Source organism: Tasmannia lanceolata, unplaced genomic scaffold (genome assembly GCF_043159265.1).
Source record: "Tasmannia lanceolata isolate RefF3 unplaced genomic scaffold, GAP_Taslan_0.1 ptg000013l, whole genome shotgun sequence".
Lineage (NCBI taxonomy): Eukaryota > Viridiplantae > Streptophyta > Magnoliopsida > Canellales > Winteraceae > Tasmannia > Tasmannia lanceolata.
Genome location: NW_027518690.1, coordinates 19,988,218 through 20,008,399, shown reverse-complemented (window position 1 = coordinate 20,008,399; position 20,182 = coordinate 19,988,218). Strand labels below are relative to the sequence as shown.

The 20,182-nt window shown below is 38.3% G+C and overlaps 1 protein-coding gene across 3 annotated transcripts in view; it reads left to right on the top strand.

The window, feature by feature from the left end:
- The window catches only part of LOC143889933 (DNA topoisomerase, type IA, core), a 90,739-nt gene that overhangs the window by 2,408 nt on the left and 68,149 nt on the right, over positions 1-20,182 (top strand). For 2 of the 3 annotated variants that reach the window (XM_077394334.1, XM_077394333.1), the window contains exons 3-5: positions 7,577-7,680; positions 9,431-9,524; positions 19,186-19,285. In XM_077394334.1, the coding sequence (XP_077250449.1) occupies positions 7,577-7,680; positions 9,431-9,524; positions 19,186-19,285 (298 nt within the window). Of the gene's footprint in view, positions 1-7,576; positions 7,681-9,424; positions 9,525-19,185; positions 19,286-20,182 lie in introns of those variants that run through there. The other variant, XM_077394335.1, reaches the window with a different exon arrangement.

Here is a 20,182-nt window from a genome sequence, read left to right as displayed (position 1 = left end):
GTCCCCTTCTATAATTGAAGGCCCTGACCCCTCTTTTGCAAACCATTTGAGACCACGAAGTAGGGCTTTGACCTCCACCTCCTCCCCTTATATAATCAAAGGCTTTGACCCTTCTTTTGCAAACCATTTGAGACCACAAAGTAGGGCTATGACCTCCGCCTCATTTGAATCGCAAATCCCTAATGGACCCGAAAAAGATTAAATGATAGTCCCCTTATCATCCCAAAACACACTAGCATTTTCTGGTTTTCCTTTAGAAGTACCATCAAATTTGAGCTTTATCGAACCCTGAGGTGGAGGTGGAGGAGACCAACTAGGCGCAACTATAATCTTCAACCCTTTCTCAAATACGATTGATTTCCAATTACGAAGAATGTCCCTCGTGTTGTAGACAGTGAGTAAATTTCATTATTTTACGTACGCTACAAGATCAACCTCGATTTCTAGGACAATTCTGTTGGAAGGGTTTTCACCCCCAGGCGAAATCGCTAGGCGCAACGGAACTAGAAATTGTGTATAACAAAAAATTTTCTCGCTGGTTTCGCCCGTTAACCCATGAACCTAGGGTCTAGATGATCTGATGATGATTAAAATTAAAATATAAGGCATGAAAATACTTTTGTGACTGTCCGTAATATCAACTTCTGCTTGATCTACTGGTGCAAGTCCGTAAGGGTTCACGACCACAACCAAGATCTAAATGGAGCTCGTGGGGAGTAATATTTCAAGTTTCCATAGCCATGTTATGCCCAAATAATTAAGTAAACAGAAGCAACTAATTTCAGCTTAGAAAACCCATGTAATGTTAGCTGTTGAGATAGAAATCAATGTGAAAAGATGCTAAATCAAATAGTAATCGAATATAGAAGTTCCATATCATTAACAAGGCATGTAAGGGTCCACGAAACTGAAAAATCAAATTTATTGTGGTTGCTGTCCAGAAACATAAATCATTAAAACTAGGGCCCAAGGGTCTTATTTAGGATGGAAAATAACCTAGATCACTACTAAGGGATAAAGACATAAACCTACCATGAAATAAGGGTCTCACTAGTCAAGAAAGAGGGTTTTAAGGATGCTAAAACGATCTTACCTGACAAACGCAGCAATACCTCAACCCAAAAGCTTGAAAGAGGCCAAAAGAGAGCGGTGGAGAAGCGTGTCGGTGTATTCTTTAAGTAGGGCAGCAGCTACCTCCAAGTAATAGACCAAGAAAGGGCAAGAAGAGAAATGGAAAGGTTAGAGGATAGAAGAAGAGAGAGAGAGAGAAGATGATGATATAAGACAAGAAGAGAGGGTTGGAGGCCAAAATTGAGAAAAGAGAGAGATCAAGAAAAGATAGCTAGGTAAGGAGATTAAAGGAATATGGAGAAAATAAGGGGAGAGAGAAATATCAAGAAAAGATGGCTAGGTTGGGAGAGGGAGAAACTAAGGTGCGAGAGAGATCAAGAAAAGATGGCTAGGTAGGGAGAGGGAGAGAGAAGAAAAGAGCGTGAGAGGAGAAGAAGAGAGATAAGAGGGGAGAACTCACCTTGCCGTGAGTTGGAGAGGAAGAAGAGGAGACGCCCTAAGGCGTGGAGGGAGAGAAGAGGGCCGTCGGCTCCTTTTCTTGGTGTTTTCACAAATCTTTTAAAATTAGGGTTGTTCTCCCCACCACTTTTATATATCATGTTATGTGGGCCCAATATCAACTAATAATAATAAATCATAACTTAAGTGACTTAAGTAATGCAAAAGTACTAATCTACCCCTCCTACAGTTACAACACATAGGAAAATATGCCCTAATGTTAAAAGGGTCAATCCTAATGAAACTAATAAAATAAAAGGCTAAAGTGCATGCAAGGGGTGGGCCCTAGGTGATGTGAACATCCCTTCACATATAGGAAATCCAAATAGCGAAATTAAGTCCAATAACCACAAAAATAATAATAAAATAGCGGTCCAAATGATCAAACTTTAAGGAATGATCATCCAACGCTAAGGATCACATCATCTACTCCTCAAACGGCCATGAACGATTCGATCACCGTAAACCCGCAACTTGAACCGATAGATTCCTTCAAATTGTGGGAAGGGAAGTTGAAGAACTTTTATTCAAACATATGTACTGATATATATCAGTACCTTTGGATGCGAATTTGAAAAACTTGAGAGGAGAAGAGAGAGATAGTCTTGGGTGTTTCTCCAAGGAGGGAGCACGAATTTTTTAGCCTTTTTTCAGCCTAAAAAAATATGCTATGATGGTTTATATAAAGTTGGTTTCCTACTTTAATAAATTCTAAAGTTTCTCCCACAATTTGACTCAAATTGGGAGAACTAGTTAAGTAGACTTTCAATATTGGAAACTAACACAAAGTGCGAAGCTATGGAGGTTTCCTACTAGCATTGGGCATGTTCCCAACCTTGGAAAAATGTGGTTTGCTTGGGTTGGGCGTTTTTGCATGTGGGGCCCACCCTGATTCAGGTGCATTCCAACTACAAAGCTGCTGGCTAAATTTAGACTTCATTTTTGGACCATCAGATGGACGAATTTGGAAAAACCATAAGCTACGAAGTTGTATAACTTTAAAAGTTCTTCGAAATGAGTACTTACACACTCATTTTGGCCAAAATGTCAGAAAGTTAGACTGTTTTAGTAAAACGAGTCTATATGCTAAAGGCACACTAGTTATTTAATTTTTCTAATTAAATAAACTTATTTCCTTCCATCCAATGGGATAAAAGCTCCATCCATAATATTCTGTAATTCCCAAAATACCCCTAAGTTAACAGTTAACTCTTTGGGTATTCCAATTGCGTCCTATGGTATGTTTACAGTAAAGGAACTACGTAAATATTTTCCGTCGCATCAAATGCAGCGAATCTAGTCCGTCCGTGCAATCTAGTAAATGCAGGACCCTTATCAAAAGGATATAAATGAGTCATTCGAGTTGTGAGTGGGATCTTTGTAGGGATCCGACGGTCGATCCTACAGAACCCAATAATGGGCCCCATTACGATTTTGCTTTGTAGTCAATAACTACAGTCGCATTAGATCAGTGGCCTCCATCGAGATGTAACCCTGAAGATGACCATCAAATCATCGCACCCCTAATCATATCTAATATGTGCAAGTCCTTTCTCCATTCTTCATCTACTAAGTTGAGTCCTATGAGGGGTGGACATCTACTGTCCCCTGGGACCACTCATAGTATACCTTCCAGTTAAGCAGTTAGGGATCGCAAATGCATTTGCAAAATCATTTCAAAAACATGTTTTAATAAAACATTTGATAAACCATTTATTAAATCTGCTTGGCCAAGCTATCTTTATAGGCCTACTGCTCTGACCGAAACTGTAGATGATATTCCCATAATTGGGGCGGAGATTTCATGTCAGGTATCCCTATTAGCCTCGTGGGTTTGTTCAAGACTCCAATACTACTCACTTGTGATCTCAAGAAGCACCACGGTTAGATAGACCAAGAATCAAGGCCAGGCCCACATACCAATATGACCCCTCAGGCCTAAGGACATGTAAATGGTCTTGTCTGGTAGAATAGCCTTACTAACTCCCGTCCACAGTCTATTCTAGTGTGATCCTGTTCAGTGCGCAATCCCTATTGTTCCACCGACTCTTCTTGCTTAAGGTCTACTACCCAAGTGATTTAGATAAGCCACTCCACGACACACACATGTAGAGAAGACTGATGCTGGTTGTGTACAAGAGGAGATGTCCAATCTCGACTCCAACTAGGAACTTTTAAGGTCTACAAAGAACTGGGATACCATATCTCCTCGTCTTAAGGATCTGCGAATCCTTGAGCATGATATTCCTACTTTGCTACCTAAGGAAGAATATGTGTCAGATAATAATATTAACATCACACATATTCAATCTGATAATACCCAATAAATGTCATGAAATATTTCCTTTATTATTTTAACGTGGTAAGATATACGAAATGTACTGGCTTTTAGGGTACTAACTCTAACAAATTCTACCCATATGTTTTGATTTCTCTTCAAATACACTCTCGTTTCGTTCGCTTCATTTGTGCCAAATGATAACAAAAGGAAGAAGCCTTCCTAGAGCGCGCCCTGCCTCCCCAAACAGGCCACAACTCCAATTGAGAATGGTATGCTTTATCGATTTATGAGGAACCCAAAGCACTTTGATGCACTTAAAAAAATCATTCCAAACAGTAGATTCCAAACTAGAAGTTCTTTTTTTTTTTGAATGGGAGGAAGTTCCTTTTGTTGAGGTGATCACATGTGTTTATTCTTCTTTTTAGCCACCATTCAAGAGAAGGCCGCCACCTGAAGAGATGCAACAGATCCCCAAATAGTATCATACAAAGAACTTGATATATCTCCATTTGTTATCCTGTAGAAAAAAAAGTGGACAAGAAGAAGCCATTAGTATCAAGGGAGCACACTCTATGGTCTGCATCAAAGGGGACACATACTGGCACTCAAGAAGGTGAATCAGAGAGGAAAGACTGCTAATCTCATTATCCTTAGATCTTTTCTCAGCCTAATAACCACACTATGAATCAGATAGGAAAGACTGCTAATCTCACTATCCTTGGATCTCTTCTCAGCCTAATAACCCACAGTACCCATCCCTCCACACAGTTGCAGACTCTCGCCCCTCTATCGGATGCTAGGAGGAACATGTCTTCGAAAGCATTGTGTAACAAGGACCCACTCAACCATAGATCTACCCAGAACCGAGTCCCCTACCCAGAACCAAGTCCCCTACCCATTTCCTACCATAACCCTAACCAATGGCCTATACAATGGTCTGGACACACAGATTGACTTCCGCACTCCTCAACTTTTACCTAAAACTAGGGTCCCTACTTTCCCAATCCCCCAACCCCTCCCATATTTGTCCCCAATGATCCTGTGCCACAATGCCCACGGCCCCGCCATCCCCCACCAAAAAAAAAAATAAAAAATCCCCCAAAGCCATTTGACCATAAGGGCTATGTTTCTTAATTTGATTTTTCTAAATCCGATACCGGCATATCTCTTTGCTTTGCACACTTTCTTCCATGAGATGTTTCACCTTGTTTGAGTTCTCTATTTCTTCCCACAGAAAATCGCTATTCAACTTTTCTATTCTTTTTGCCTCTTTAAATGAGATTTTGTAGAGGGACATATAATAGACCGGCATATTAGCCAATCTCGCCTTAATGAGAACTGTTCTACCCCCAAAAGATAGATTGTTCTTCTTCCAAATACCCAACTTTCTCTCAATCCGCTCGACAACCGGGTCCTAAAGAGATGCTTTAGGGATTCCATAACCCAAGGGAAGACCATGATATGTAATTGGAAACTCCTCTTTACTGCATCGAAGGAAATTAGCGTACGGATCCACCTCTATTGCCGACATGTTGATCCCGGCAAGAATACTTTTGGCCAAATTAATCTTCAGGCCCGAGACTAGTTTAAACCATCTAAATATTCTCTTCAGGTTCCAAGTGTACGCATTTGTATGGCATTAGTATCACATAGGGCATTACTATCATATAGTATTGTGTTACCCTAACATTATTTCTCCTTCACCTCACAGAAATCATCTCTCTCGACCCTTCTTATTTTTTCCGTAGCACCTTAGTGGTCCAATTATATTTAGCATGCCCATTTCATGTATCTGATGACATATATTGTTTCATCTCTTGTCCCTTATTCAAGTTCTTCCTTATAGGTGATGGATCCTCGCTTCTCATCACCCATGTTGGTTCTGTATTTGTTTCTTCTTCTATTGGTCTCCTTCCCGTCCTTGACATCTAACTTGTTCCTGGTATTCAAAAGAAGTTACAATTTGTCTTAAGTGTATATGTGTCTCCCTCCTTTCTGTTCTTGTAAAGGATCTGCGAATTAGAAATCTGCTAGAGGTCTATGTCGAGGGAATCTCTGTATCATCTCTGCCTCGGTGTCACTGCTTTCATGTCATAGTTCTTGCAATGAAGTCTTTTCCTTATTGATTTTCTTTCTTCCCTTTATCCATTGGCATCGTCGGTTAGTTTTGCTATCTATGGTGTTTTGCAAAGTTTAATTTCTCATCTTTTTTCAAATTTTGAAATTTAAGGAAAATTTCTCAAAATTTGATTTGCAGAGCATGTTTTTTTTTTGAATGGTATAATTTTTTTTAATCTGTCCAAGACTACACAAAGTCCCTAATGGAGATGACAAGGCTACAAAATACAATCAGGACTGCGATGATAGCTCTCAAAACTAAGTCCAGCACAAACAGGGGATTTAAAACTCTCCTAATCCAGAATTGAGACTTGACACTCATTCGTCAGCTAATTTATCAGCCACAATGTGGGCTTCTCTTTTTGCATGTGAGAACTAAATATGTTGATTCTCAATTTTTTCAAATACTTTAAAAATATCCTCTGATCTGATGAAAATTTACCAAAACAGTATGACCCAAAGTTGGTGGATAGCTTTTGATTACAGATTTTATCAAAAGAATCTAAATCTAAATTCAATACAGAAATCTCTTAGGCCGTGTTTGGATTGCAGGAATTTTCTGGAAAACTTTGGAAAGGAAAAATATTTCTAAAATTTATTTCGTTTTTTACACATGGTGAAAGATAACATGAACTAACCCTATTCAATCTTTGTTTAGAAAAACCTTCAATTTACGATGATATCCCTTTAAATTAAGCATATTCATAACATTTCCTCTAAATAGTTTGGTAATTTTTTTTTGGTCAGGAATGTTTTTCTTGAAATCCAAACAGGGACTTAGTAGAAAATAGATCCCAACACCCACCCTTTGTTGTAATCTCTTCCAAACGATGAAGAACTCTGTAAACAAATCAGGCTGTAGGTTGATTTCGACCGTAATCAGATCTGGAGGGAATTCCTTTAAAAACAACAAGAATCTTCAAGTGGAATTAACTTCAAGAAAACCCTACCAAACTAAAACATAAACATAAACATAAACTAACTGCTGACTTTAACTAATGATGTTTCCCTCTGACATAAAGTAAGTTGACATTAGAAATAAACAAAATAATACAATAGCTCAACCAATCAGCAGGTAGTAGGTCTCATGCAGCCTCTCACAGAGGAGGAAGAATTTCGAAGGATCCTTGTTGCTGGAGAGGAGGTTGCTCTGTTGCGCTGCCCACTTGATATCCGCAATATTAGTAACTCTGCAAAAACAGAAGAAATATTCTGTACTTCCACCAGAATTTGTTTATATTGTAATATTTAAGGCAGCATAGAAGATATTGATACCATCAAAAGTTTTCAAACACTCAAATGTAATAAAGAACGGAATATTTTTTTTTTGGTTGTGGTTTTAACATATTCATGGGTATTCAAATGGAACCTTAATTAGGTCTTATCTTTTTTCTTGTACCCCTTTTTTGTTAATTCATATTGTCATTTGTGTACAAATTTCCTTCAATTTGTTTGTGCTATTAAATGCTTATTTTTTTAGATCTCACTTGACTTAAAATACTGAAAGTTCTAATTCTGTTTTTTTTGCTTGCGGGTGTGCTTGGCTTGCTTTTTCATAGTAATCTTTTATTGCTACCTCTTCTGATGCCTATCTTTTGCCTGCCATAGATGTCTACACGACGAGGTAGTACTGATGTCCATGAATTTGATGGAACCTTTCGGGGCTTTCATGCACATTATAAAGTCACATCCGTCATTGGGCACGTTTTCAGGTCTTTTCTTGTATTAAAACAAGCATGATTTTTTATATTTTTTTTTACTTTGTATCATGGCTTGATGCAATAGTCCTGATGGGAATGTCTCGTGTGCAAATTCCATTTAACCGGTGAAACTATCTAATTTCATTCTTTGAGAGTAGTATCCCTTTTTTTCCCCGCCTTATCAGTATCGTGATATGTCTCATTTACATAAATGTGTGGAACTATAATCTAGTTGCCAATTTGTCGTATTTGTTTTTTTGTATATTTTTAGATAATCTTACCTAGCTTAGGTATTGTATTTTATTTGAAAACACTTGTTTTTTTCCCCGAATGGTAGAAAATGCTTGGGTTACATTGAAGATTTATTTTGAATGTTAATAAAACCAACTTGTCCCCTCCTTTTGGGAATAAAGGGTTCTAATTATTGAACAACTATTTGAACAATTGAATTACTAAAATAACCATTGAATTTTTAGTAGACATTGGACAGAACAAAACTCAAACAGGCTTGCATATATTAATTGGGAATCATTTTATCATTAAAAAAATGGGAAAATTTATGATCTCACTGCTTCTTTTGGCCCATTGGTTACCGAGAACATTAGCTTGAAGTTCTTAGCAGGGAATAAAGGGTACTAAAAAAAAAAACCAAAAAAGCCTAAGAGAATATTATATACATCATCATTAAAAGGAAAAAAAAGCTATAATATAGCCAACTGATGTCTATGCACTGATAAGCTACATTAATTCTGACGTTGGTGGATGTGGTGTGCCATATTTTTTATTTAAGAAATGGTTATCACCTCAATCCATAATTTTCAGCTGTAGTAGTTCTTGTGATTCTTAGTCGTTTCCCATAAAGCCAGGTCATGTGGATGATTAACATAGTTATGCTGTACAGTTCCATGACTTGGAGCTTTTTTCTTTTGGTTCTTCTTAGAACGGTACTTTGGTTCTATGATGTGTATACTGTTAATGTATAAAAGATTAAAAACTGCCTTCTCCAACAGCTTAAGCTAATCAGTAAGTTTCACATGGTATCAGAGCAAATTCCTGGGTTCGAGCCTCCTTGTTATTAAAAAATCCACATGCAATGGCAAACCCAAAAGTGGGGCCACATGTGCCACGTGTAGGCCAACCCTACAAAGAGGGGCCACACATGAGGGGGAGTGTTAAAGTATAAAAGATTAAAAACTGCCTTCTCCAACAACTTAAGCTTTTGGAGTAATCGGTAAGTTTCACATATACATTAGGTGGGAACTATGCAATTTTCTTAAACATGTTTCATTCTCTAGCATTGCATTAAGCTTTCTGAAACTCAAAAGTGAGGGGTTGGTTCCCTTAATATCGTATAGCTAATGTATAGTTTAAGAAGGGTTTTAGAAAGTAGTTTTCTATTCAAACAGTGATGATACAGTGTGAAACCATCCTTATCTGAAATGAGGTCTGGAGTAGTCTATGTTTACATCAGATCTTCTAGAATCATTGTCATTATCATTATCATGTGACCATATAGTGCTATTGAGCTACTGACGAAAATGATTATAAGCATACTAAATTGTTTGACTAATAAGAATCAAACTGTCAGAAAAATAGTATAGTAGAATGTAAACCTTATTATCTTTTTGGCCTCCTTTCGATCAAAATGATTGTGGTGCGAAACTCATATTTTCCCAGTATAGTTGTGGATGATTACTCATATTTTAATGTACGTTTTAGCATTGGATTCCCTAAATTTTTTTCTTCATATGTGTAATTCCAGTGTAGATTTCCCACCCACATATCAAAATTGGGAAGTAATTGATCCAATGGATCTTTTCGAGGCTCCGATTCTCAAGACAGAATCAAACCCAAAGGTATAACTTTTGTTCTAGGTCATTTGTGATGCCAAAGTTCACAGCTATTTGAGTTTTATCATTTTCATGAGTTAACAGCTATTATGAAATAACTTCTATAGAATCCTTTTTTGAAATCCTATCTAGTGGTAGTTAAGGATTGCAAAATATTTCAGTCATTGATCACTTTCTTTTCAATGTTTAATAAGCCATGTTTATTGTTCATAAAATAAAGACTTGTCAGTACATGGACCTCTTGTTATTTATGTGGTGCTCATTGTCGCTGAAGTGTATGATCTCTTGGTGGTAGGAATTGTCACTGTTGTGTAATGTGTTGAGTGTGTGTACATGAATGTCACCTCTTGTCTTCAAATGTGTGCAAAAGAAATGGAAACGTTGAAATAAAACAAGCCACAAGATGAACATCTAGATTTTATGCGGTTCGGCCAAGATGCCTACGTCCACGGGTGTGAACACAATCTTCCACTATGAGAAAACAAAATACAAGGATTACAATGGGATTAACCCGCAGACCCACAAACTGCAACCCTTTCCTTGTCCTCTCAACCAAGACTGTACACAAGAGAAATCTGAGAAAAACCCACAAGAGAAAACCCGAGAAAAACCCCAAGAGGAAGCTCTCTCTCTCTCTCTCTCTCTCCTTTCCTCCCACAATTTTGGTCGTGTGATAGAATAGGTTTATCTCTAAGTTTTCCAACAAATTTAAACCGGCTCTCTGTTTCCAATCTTAGCTTCCCATTAAAGTATGGGAAACAAGGCAACTTTCCCAACAGTCTCCACCTTGGCTTGTTTCCATGCCACCTGAAGATTTTTCTGTTGATGTTGCCACCGGCCGTTGTCGTTGCAAACCACCATTGGCCTATCAAAGTACCAGCTATACACCCTCGACTCATCCTGGTTCTGACTTCATCTGACTTGATCAACACAACCAATGCACTTGTGTAGCTGTCAACCTGTTGACTCACCCAGTCAACCATGAAGAGAGATTTTGATCCGTCATCCCCAACACAAGAACTGTCACCTCACCATCATCTGTAACCTCGGTACCTGCTTCTGCACCAACTGCAAAAGAGATCCTACACAAGTTCTTACCATCCGCTCGCCGTTTCCAACCGTCCATCAAGATCTTAGGATCATTAGTCGCAATGTCCCCAACCAGACAATCTAATCTGCCACAATTAGTATCTGCTATCTTCTCCGGTTTCCCATCCCTTCCTTTCAACGCCTTAGCCAGGCCCTGTTGAATAAGGATGTCCTTCATCCTCATCTCCCAAGCGTGAAACTACCCTTTTTCGTTAAACCTATCGATGTTGAGTTGGGTAGAAACATAGTTTATTGCCATTTTAGATCACCCCACACTTATTGTTATAGTCTCCATCGCGAACAAGAATATCTCGAACAATCTTTCTACCTTTAACGATCACTCTAACTGTGATCTAACAACAACGTCGACACCTATGATGGCTCCAATCGTGACCCAACGCCGACTGCTCCAACCATAACTCTGATACCACTTGTTGAGAAAATCCACCGGACAAATCCGATTTGATCGTGCGCAAAAGAGACGGAAAAGTAGAAATATAACAAGCCACAAGATGAACATTGAGATGTTACGTGGTTCGGCCAGGATGCCTACGTCCACGGGTGAGAATACGATCTTCCACTTTGAGAAAACCAAATACAAGGATCCACTATGAGAAACCCAAATACAAGGATTATAGTACAACAAGATTATCCCACAAACCCATAAACTTCAATCCATTCCTTGTCTTCTCAACCAAGCTTGTACACGAGAGAAACCTGAGAAAAACCCACAAGAGAAAATCCGAGAAAAGCCCTTGAGAGGAAACTCTGTCTCTGTCTCTCCCATTCTCTCTCCATTTTTTTCTTTTTCTTTCTCTTTCTGCCACCAAGAGAGAGAAACACCTCTTTCTTGCCTCCCATGATTTTGGCCATGTGATAGAAGAGATTGTATCTCTAGGTTTTCCAACAAACCTAACCGACTCTCTGTTTCCAATTTTAGCTTCCCACTGAACATTGGGAAACAAGGCAACTTTCCCAACATTGTCGATTCAAGAGAATGGTGTTATGAAAGTGAATTTTGATGGCAGTTGCAAAGGCAACCTATGATAGGTTGCTTTTTTGAGTTACATTCTCCGATGCTGATGAGATGTGATTCTCATAGACTCATTATTGACGGTATCCGGATTGTTAAAGCTGATCAAAATTCATGATAAGGATATTTTGGTCATTTTGACCAACCAGATCAACATCAGTTGTAATCTGTGTGTGTCTATATATATATATGATATCAGCACAACCATGTTTTGTTATTTGCGCTAATGTTTCTTGTCTTGTAGTGTTTAACTAGCTGTCAAAAGGTTATAACACTTCCCAACAATCTGGAAATGATATCAGCACAACCATCTTGTCTTGTAGTGTGTGTGTGTGTGTGTGTGTATATATATATATATGGAAATGATATCAGCGCAACCATGTTTTGTTATTTGCGCTAATGCATCTTGTCTTGTAGTGTTTAACGAGCTGTCAAAAGGTTATAACACTTCCCAACAAGCTCTTACAAGTCATTTAAAAGAGAAAAGATAAGCTAGGACCATGCAATTATTAAAACATGGTTGTCCTGATGTCGTTTCCCTTTATATATATAAATTATTGAATGAAATGAATTGAGTTCTGATTCGAAGATTTTTTTCTTCTACTTTGTCACTATCTCTGTGATCTATCGTATTCATGTGACATTTTTATGTTATCAGAGCATTGAGACTAAAAAGATCAAGATCCAAGGTCTGATGTCACTATTAAGTATTTCTTATCCCCTTCACCTTTCCATGTTCCTATCTTGTCCCTTTTCCTTCTTCAATCTTGCCATCGCTCTGTTGTTTCATCTTTCTCAAAAATTCATCAAAATCATTGAGTTTTTGTTCTCCAACCTCATGAATATTTGAGATTCCCCCCTCATTTCTTTTAATCCACAAAATCTTGCTAACTTTAGCCCCACTTAAGTGAGGTACAAGTTAGCAACTCACATGAGTTTTCTCTTTACAATATAAAAGTGGCCCACTCATTTCAGTTAAGTTGGTGCATTTTAGCGAACAACATAACTTCAAAATAGGTGCATGCTAGCATTATTCCCTTTCAAACATCAAAATATAGAAAAACCCTATGCAAAATAGAATGAAAAGAAAATCATCCATTTAAGAATACCTTGGGCTAATGAAGAGTCTTTTTGATCAATTCACAGCTATATAACTGTTACGAGATGAGGATTTGAGGAGAAGAAGGAGATGAGTGAGGGAGAAGATGGTGAGATTCTCCACTAAGGAATCCTCCCATGTAAATGATGTATATATAGGCCCAAAATAGGGCAACCTTGTACAAAGACTACAATACCCTCTACACATCCACATAATACCTAAACTACCCTTTCAAACTCTTCCACATTCCCCCTCAAGCTGGAGTATATATGCTATGGAAGTCTAGCTTGGTACAAAGAAAACTACAATACCCATACAAGCAACGATAAAACCCATACAACAATAAGGATAATCATCTCATACACACAGCCAGCTTGGTCCAACACTCCCCCTCAAGTTGGTGAGGTAAATACATAGTGAAATACATAATAAAAAGAGGTAACGACGACATTGAACACAACATCGAGATCAACGGCCATCAGAAACAGCTTCTCCTAAATCAGCAACGGCGAATAGCGAGATCAACGATCAAACAAAAGCGCCTCAGCAGGGAAACAACAATGATCCTCGAATAGAGAATAAGCATGTCCAAGGCGCGCACTGCTAACAATGGTGAAGCACGAGCAGAGATAAGGTGAACATCACATCGCCAATAGAAGAAGAAACACAACCAATAGCCGACAACAACAAGGATCAACCCCCAACCAACAGGCGCACAACAACCAACCAACGACGGGAAAACAACATGTCGCATGGACAACTACAAGGCCGAAAGCAACGCCAACGACTCGGCATATAGGGACCAACAACAATAAGGCCGAAGGGCATATAGCCACCAATAATGAAAAGGACAAATGCAACGCTAACGACCTGGCATATAACCACCACCACCAACAAAGCCGAAAGCAACGCTAATGACCGTACATGTATCCACCAACAACGAATATGTAAAACTATGCAAGGCAACTGCACATGTGTAGAAGCACCAACAAATTGGATTGCAAAGCAAACCACTACAACAATAACATCAACTGCAAATGTATAAAACTACGCCAAGCAACTACACTCACTATGTAGAAGCATCAACAACACGACTCAGAAACGGAGTCCACCAACAACCAACAACAATCCCACCAACCAACAATCCAACCAAGCAACCAAGCAACCAAGCAACAACACATTAACCAACCAACAACACAATAACCAACCACAACCAACCAAACAACAATCCAACCAAACAACCAACCAAGCAACAACCCAACCAACCAACAACCAACACAATCAACCACAACCAACCACCCAACAACACATCATCAAGAAATCACCAACAACGTCCAATACCAACAACACCAACCATCCACCTATGATACAACCAACAAAATGGCACCAACAACCAACAACAATGAGGTAACCAGCAACACAACGAATCATCCACCAACAACGCACCACCACCAATACCAACTACAGACCCACTATAACGCTACTAACAACTAATCGCCACCTATAACAAACCACCATCAATGCACAAATAAGTCACCAACGAACTACCAACAAAAGGGGTCACCTCCATCAAACCGGAGCCACCAACAAGACAACAACAAACACCAAGCGGAAGGAAGCAACGAACAACCTGAAGAAGAAACCAACCGGCTAACAAATCACATAAATGAATCATACCGACAAAGAAGACGAAACTACATCGTGCGGAAACGACAACCATACAACAAGACAACAACAAGAGAACAACAAGATAACAACAAGATAACAACAAGATAACAACAAGGGAACAACAAGACAACTCTCCATCCATGGAATCATTCAACATTACCCCTGAAGTTGAGACCGAAGGCCTTCAAATTGCAATGAAAAGAATACTCTCAAGGCACCACATCTCTCTTGGACATTTCATCAAATACTTGCCGTGCGCTTTTGACATCAATGCAAACGCCATAAAACGAAACTAAGACAAAGAAGGAAATGACAAAGATGGATGGAGTGGAGGGTGGATGAGGCATTCAAACATAAAGAATAGAGGATTTAAACCATAAGGAGAGGGGGTTGTGGAAACTAGAAGGAACTCAACAATGGACTAAGATGTAGAAATGAAAGAGATTTAGGGTTTTGGAAAAAAAAGAGAACAATAATGGAACTTATGGATGGAGAAAAGAAGGGAAAGAATATACAAGAAGGGATCTTTTGCTCTTTTTTTTTTGTTTTTTTGGAAAAATGGATGGATTTGCAAATGATATTTACAAAAAGGGGTTGGGTGAAGGCATTTGTGGTTTTGGATGGAGGTAATATGGTGGAATGGGTGGTGGAGGGTTTACGGAAAACAAACAAAGGGGAGGGGCATCTGGTCTCGTCGCGTCTTTAGGATTGAGAAGATGAGAGATGCAAGGGTGGTGGGACTCTTCTTCCTCTTTCTTCTTCTCAAGATCTTTGCTCTGATACCATGTTAGGAGATGAGGATGAGAGGAGAAGGAGGAGAAGAGTGAGGGAGAAGATGGTGAGATTCTCCACTAAGGAGTCCTCCCATGTAAAGGATGTATATATAGGCCCAAAATAGGGAAATCTTGTACAAAGACTACAATTCCCTCCACAGATACACATAATACCTAAACTACCTTTACACACTCTTCAACAATAACATTTGATTGATGACATAGACAAAGTCTGCCACACTCTTCAGCTATATGCATCCAAAACAAATTGTCATTTTGTTCAAGAAATAGTTTGAAAGAAACATGCATCTACTTTATAGTGAAGCCAAACGATTAGTTTGGAGATATCCTTACCAAAGCTCTCGGTCATGAACAGTTTCTGATGATTAGTTCCAAGCTTGGGATGAAGGTTATATTCTCGATAGTTTGGGGTTTTTCGAAGTTTATGTCAATTGTTCTTGTTACTATTGTTGTGGGGTAGACTAGTCATTTAGCCTTATTTTCACTTACGAGTGCCATTCATGTAATATCCATCAAGTCTAGTTGAATAAAATACAGAGGAAAGGTCATGAGGAGTGATGGGAGACATTTTTTCAACCTCACAACCTTTCCCCTTTCTATATCTCTCTTTCTTATCTCATATTTCTTATCCCTTCTTTATCTTACATTCATGATGATCCACAAAGAGAGTGAGGCCACCAGTGGTTGAGAAACTTCTGATTGATCTTTGGATATACATGCTGTTAATTTTCAGACCGTGAATCCAATTGACGTTGGGGTTGTAATATCGATGGACACAGCATTGTTGCGCCAGTTGATCTCTCCTTATCATGATCCGTCCAAGTCACCATCAAAACTCTAATCAGCTTTCATGTTAGTATAGATAACCTTGGAATTCATTCTCCCTTAGACCAATGGGTTTATCAAATTATGTCCTATGTCATATTACTCTTCAACTTGTTACGCCTGATCATCAGATCATCCAGTTGTGTGCATGAAACCTGTTGCACCATTCGACTTAGATTTGATTGAACAACTTGAGCTTCAGATCATCAAAACGAATTGGAATCTGGATCACGCTATGGAGAATTCTTCTTCAGGGAGAATTCTCCACAAAGATCATATGAGGATTGTAAAAAACCTTAGGTTAAATTTTCATATACTTGGATTATTAATACATTTTTTAAATATTATTTCGAATATTTCTTATGACATATTTAATCAATTTTACTTCCATGATCCAATTCTTGTGATGCGCGTAAGGGGTTAGAGATAATAATGCAGCCACAGACTGGTGAATAATCTCTGGGTTGATTAATTAACTTGCTGGAAATTTCTTATTTTAATTTCAGATCAAAGACTCTACCCCAAAATCTGATAAATCTCAAGAAGTCAATAATTTCGACTTCCCTAAATTTCAGATTTCAAAATTTCGGCACGTGATCTTTTGATCCAAGCATAGATCTTAAAAATGATCTTCATAAAATCAGGGCCCGCACAATTATCAGATTCTTGAAATTTTAGGAGATGCAAATTTTTTTGCCTTAGAGGCAAAGGGTGCAAGGAGCCGACAACCTTGTGTGAGTCTAAGAAAATGGCTCAGACACTGTAAACAGCGAAAGAGAGCAATCTCTGAAAGGAAAGGTTGAGAACACCCTAAATGGTCAAGGACCTCCATTCCTAAAGTAGATCTCAATCCCGTGAAGGTTTGGAATAGTGGGAAAGAAATCAGACCCAAGAAGAGAAATGCAGATCTGATCTGAATCTTAGACTGAAAATAGCACAAAAGGTTTCTGAAGGTGCTGAAATTTGTGGGTTGAATATTAGATCAAGAAATCCAGCAATAGAGACTTTCAAACTTGCAAAACTGAATTCACAGGTTTCTTTCCGTGAGAACCACATTAAGAAGAAGAAAACATGTAGTAGTAAGTAGCAACCTTGACCTGGATAGGAAAAACTCAGTATAGGTTGATAGACTAGGTGCTGAAAATAGCTAGTCCCATAGAGCTTTCCGTAGCCCTTATATACAGAAAATGAATCCTTACCTACTACCCAATAAGTAAGAAGTCAAAAACCCATAAAATCCCCTCAAAATCACAAAAAGCGGGATGAAGATCCAAAATACTAAACCTAACAAACTTACGTAACAAAAAAGGTAAGGGTATGGAGGGTTCCACTCAGCTTTGACACTGAAATTCCACTTAGCAACCCAAGAGGGGGTGAATTGGTTTTCTTTTCTAATTTTAAGATTTTTGAAAACTTAGATTGCACTAGTTTTAGATTGAATAGGAAATCCAAAATAGTATTCAAAGCAATAGTGAAAACTTACCACACAAGAAGAGGAGAAGAGGCAAAGAAGCTTTGACACAAAGATTTTTATAGTGGTTCGGTCTTAGCTCAAGACCTACTCCACTCTTCTCAAGTTACTTTCCTTGAGGATTCCACTATCTTCTCCAAGGAACTTAAATACGGCGTTCTTTCCGCCTTGTACAAATCGAGCTCCACGCTCCAAGGGTCTTCTACGGCGCCCTTTGTGCCAAATACAAAGAAGATGAAATGAAAAAGCTTGCTTGCCTCTAGATAGGCTAATTTAAGGTAAAGCTCACTCACTCTCACAAGAACAAGATTGAACAAGTGAAGGTCCTAAGGTCTCTCAAGAATAATCTAAGGTAAATGGCACAAGAGAGAGATGGAGAGTGAAGATCTTCAAGAGAAGGAGAACAAATGGCTTTTTGTGCTCTTGAAATCTTTGTAATGTCCTTAGGTGAAAAACCCAAGAGTCCCTAGGTTCATATAAATAGAGGGGACAAAAAACACAAAATTTTCGCACCCCAACGGTCGTCTCGGACTCCGGGCTCGGAGCTCCGAGCGGCTATTTTTTTTTGAACCTGGAACAATTCTCGGAGTTCCGAGAAGCCTACGGCCAGCAGATTTTCCTTATATTTTTGCTGATTTTGTTTGGGCTTTTGGAACTTTGATTTTTCAAGATAAATGGAGTGTCATGAGGGTCCAACAATGTTGAGACACCACTATGAACATTCACAAACCCATTAAATTCTATCTAGGTTGATTTTAACTCTCCTTTGTGCCATAGACCTAGACAAAACATTGGGGACCATTTACATTCTAAATTTACTTGGTCTTCAATCTTGTTGGCACCTTGTAGAGGCTTTGACATGTCTTCACTCAACTCCATTGATGCTTGAGTTGATTTGCCATTCTTGTGCTTGAGTTCAACCTCGAGTTCAACCTTGAGTTCAACCTTGTCATGCACTCTTGAGGATGGTACACTGTGAACATTATAACTTTGCCAATGGAAATCATTAGTGTATAAAACCTTTAAAACAAATTTAGTTTGTTAATCATCAAAACAATTCAATAGGAGTACTTGTTGAACCCTTGGGCTAACAATCTCCCCCTTTTTGATGATGAAGCCCAAGGGTTCAACAGACACTTAGACCGTCTGGACCCTCTACTGAAACCAACAATGGCATGTGCAATATTAGCATGATTTCCCCAGTTTTGCCCAGTTGGGTCCTCTTTTCTGTCTTTTTTGCTGTAAAAATTCTTATTGACCATTTGATGTATTTCTTCATCATTCATGCAACTTAAGTTCAGTAATATGTTTGTTAATAGATTTTTTTTGCCTTCTTCCCATATAGAGTAAAGTAGTAAACTGTGACTATTTATGATTTATTTCTTCGGATTGTTGAATACGAAATACATTTTCTTAAATTTCTTTTAATTGCCTGAGTATTTGTTGTGAAAGTAACTATATAGGCTTCCAGTATTGAATAAACTGTATGGATTTTTTTATTTGTGGTTTAAACTCCATTTCTGCAAAGCTAAAGATAAAGTTTGCTCACACAATTGGTGAGATGTAAAAACTTTTGATACAATATTTCTTTTCACAAAAAAAAAATAAAATATTTCTTTTCCTTTTTTCTTTTACTTTTCTATTTGTTTCTAAATGCGCTGCCATTATTTTTTCCTTTCAACATCAAGGCTCATATTTGCCGGCATCTAAGTCAAGAAGCTTCTAGTTGTGGGTATCTGGTATTATGGTTGGATTGTGATCGCGAAGGAGAGAATATATGCTTTGAAGGTGCGGTTATATTCTTGTGTTAATGGAAGTAACTTATTTTATTGATAACAGTATGCATTGCGGTCGTTTCGTCAAAACTGTGAGTCTTCCGTTGTTTCCACATTGTGTTCGGGTTCGACAATTACTTCCCGAATAAAAGCTGCGCCACTTGTGATATTTAATTTTCATTGTGTAACTAATGCCTCTGTAATACTGGGAAAGCTCACGTGAAGTGAAACCTGTAAAAAATCTTTTGAAGGTGATGACTATTTTAATAAAAATCTCTATCTGTATGTCTTTTGGAGCTTAAAGGTTTGTCCTCCATCCATTCAATCTATCGATCCAGGATTCTGTGACCGTTTGTGAGCATTAAATCCATTGATCCTTCAAAAGATGGAGGGTTCTTAATTCATTACTTGGACTATAGGTGAGTACCTTCCTAATCATGATATGCTAACTCAGTACAATCCATGACTTGTTGGAATTCCGATTCCACTTAGGATTCCTGTTAGAATCGGTTTTCCTAATTTAGATTGTTTTTCTTTATTGAAGTTTTTGCCATATTAAAGTAGGGTTTCCTTATTTTTTTTCATATTATGCTGATTTCTGTTTCCTTATTTTGCTTTCCCTAATTTCTGTATAATGTAGATGCCGCATGGCTATTCAGCAAGGAATAACCAGAATTAGTGCAGTTAGTGCATTGGAGGTCGAGTCTCCTCATATTAACTCATTGGAGGCTTGAGTTTCCTCTAATTAACTCATTGTTTCCCACTTTTCTATCATCATCTTCTCTAATTTCTGTTTTGATAGAACGGTGTTCTATCATTTCCATCAACCGTGAGACATTTGAGGTTTGCTATTTAATGACTCTTGAGATCTAGAAGTACTCGTGAAGTTCATCGAGAGTGTGTAAATGAC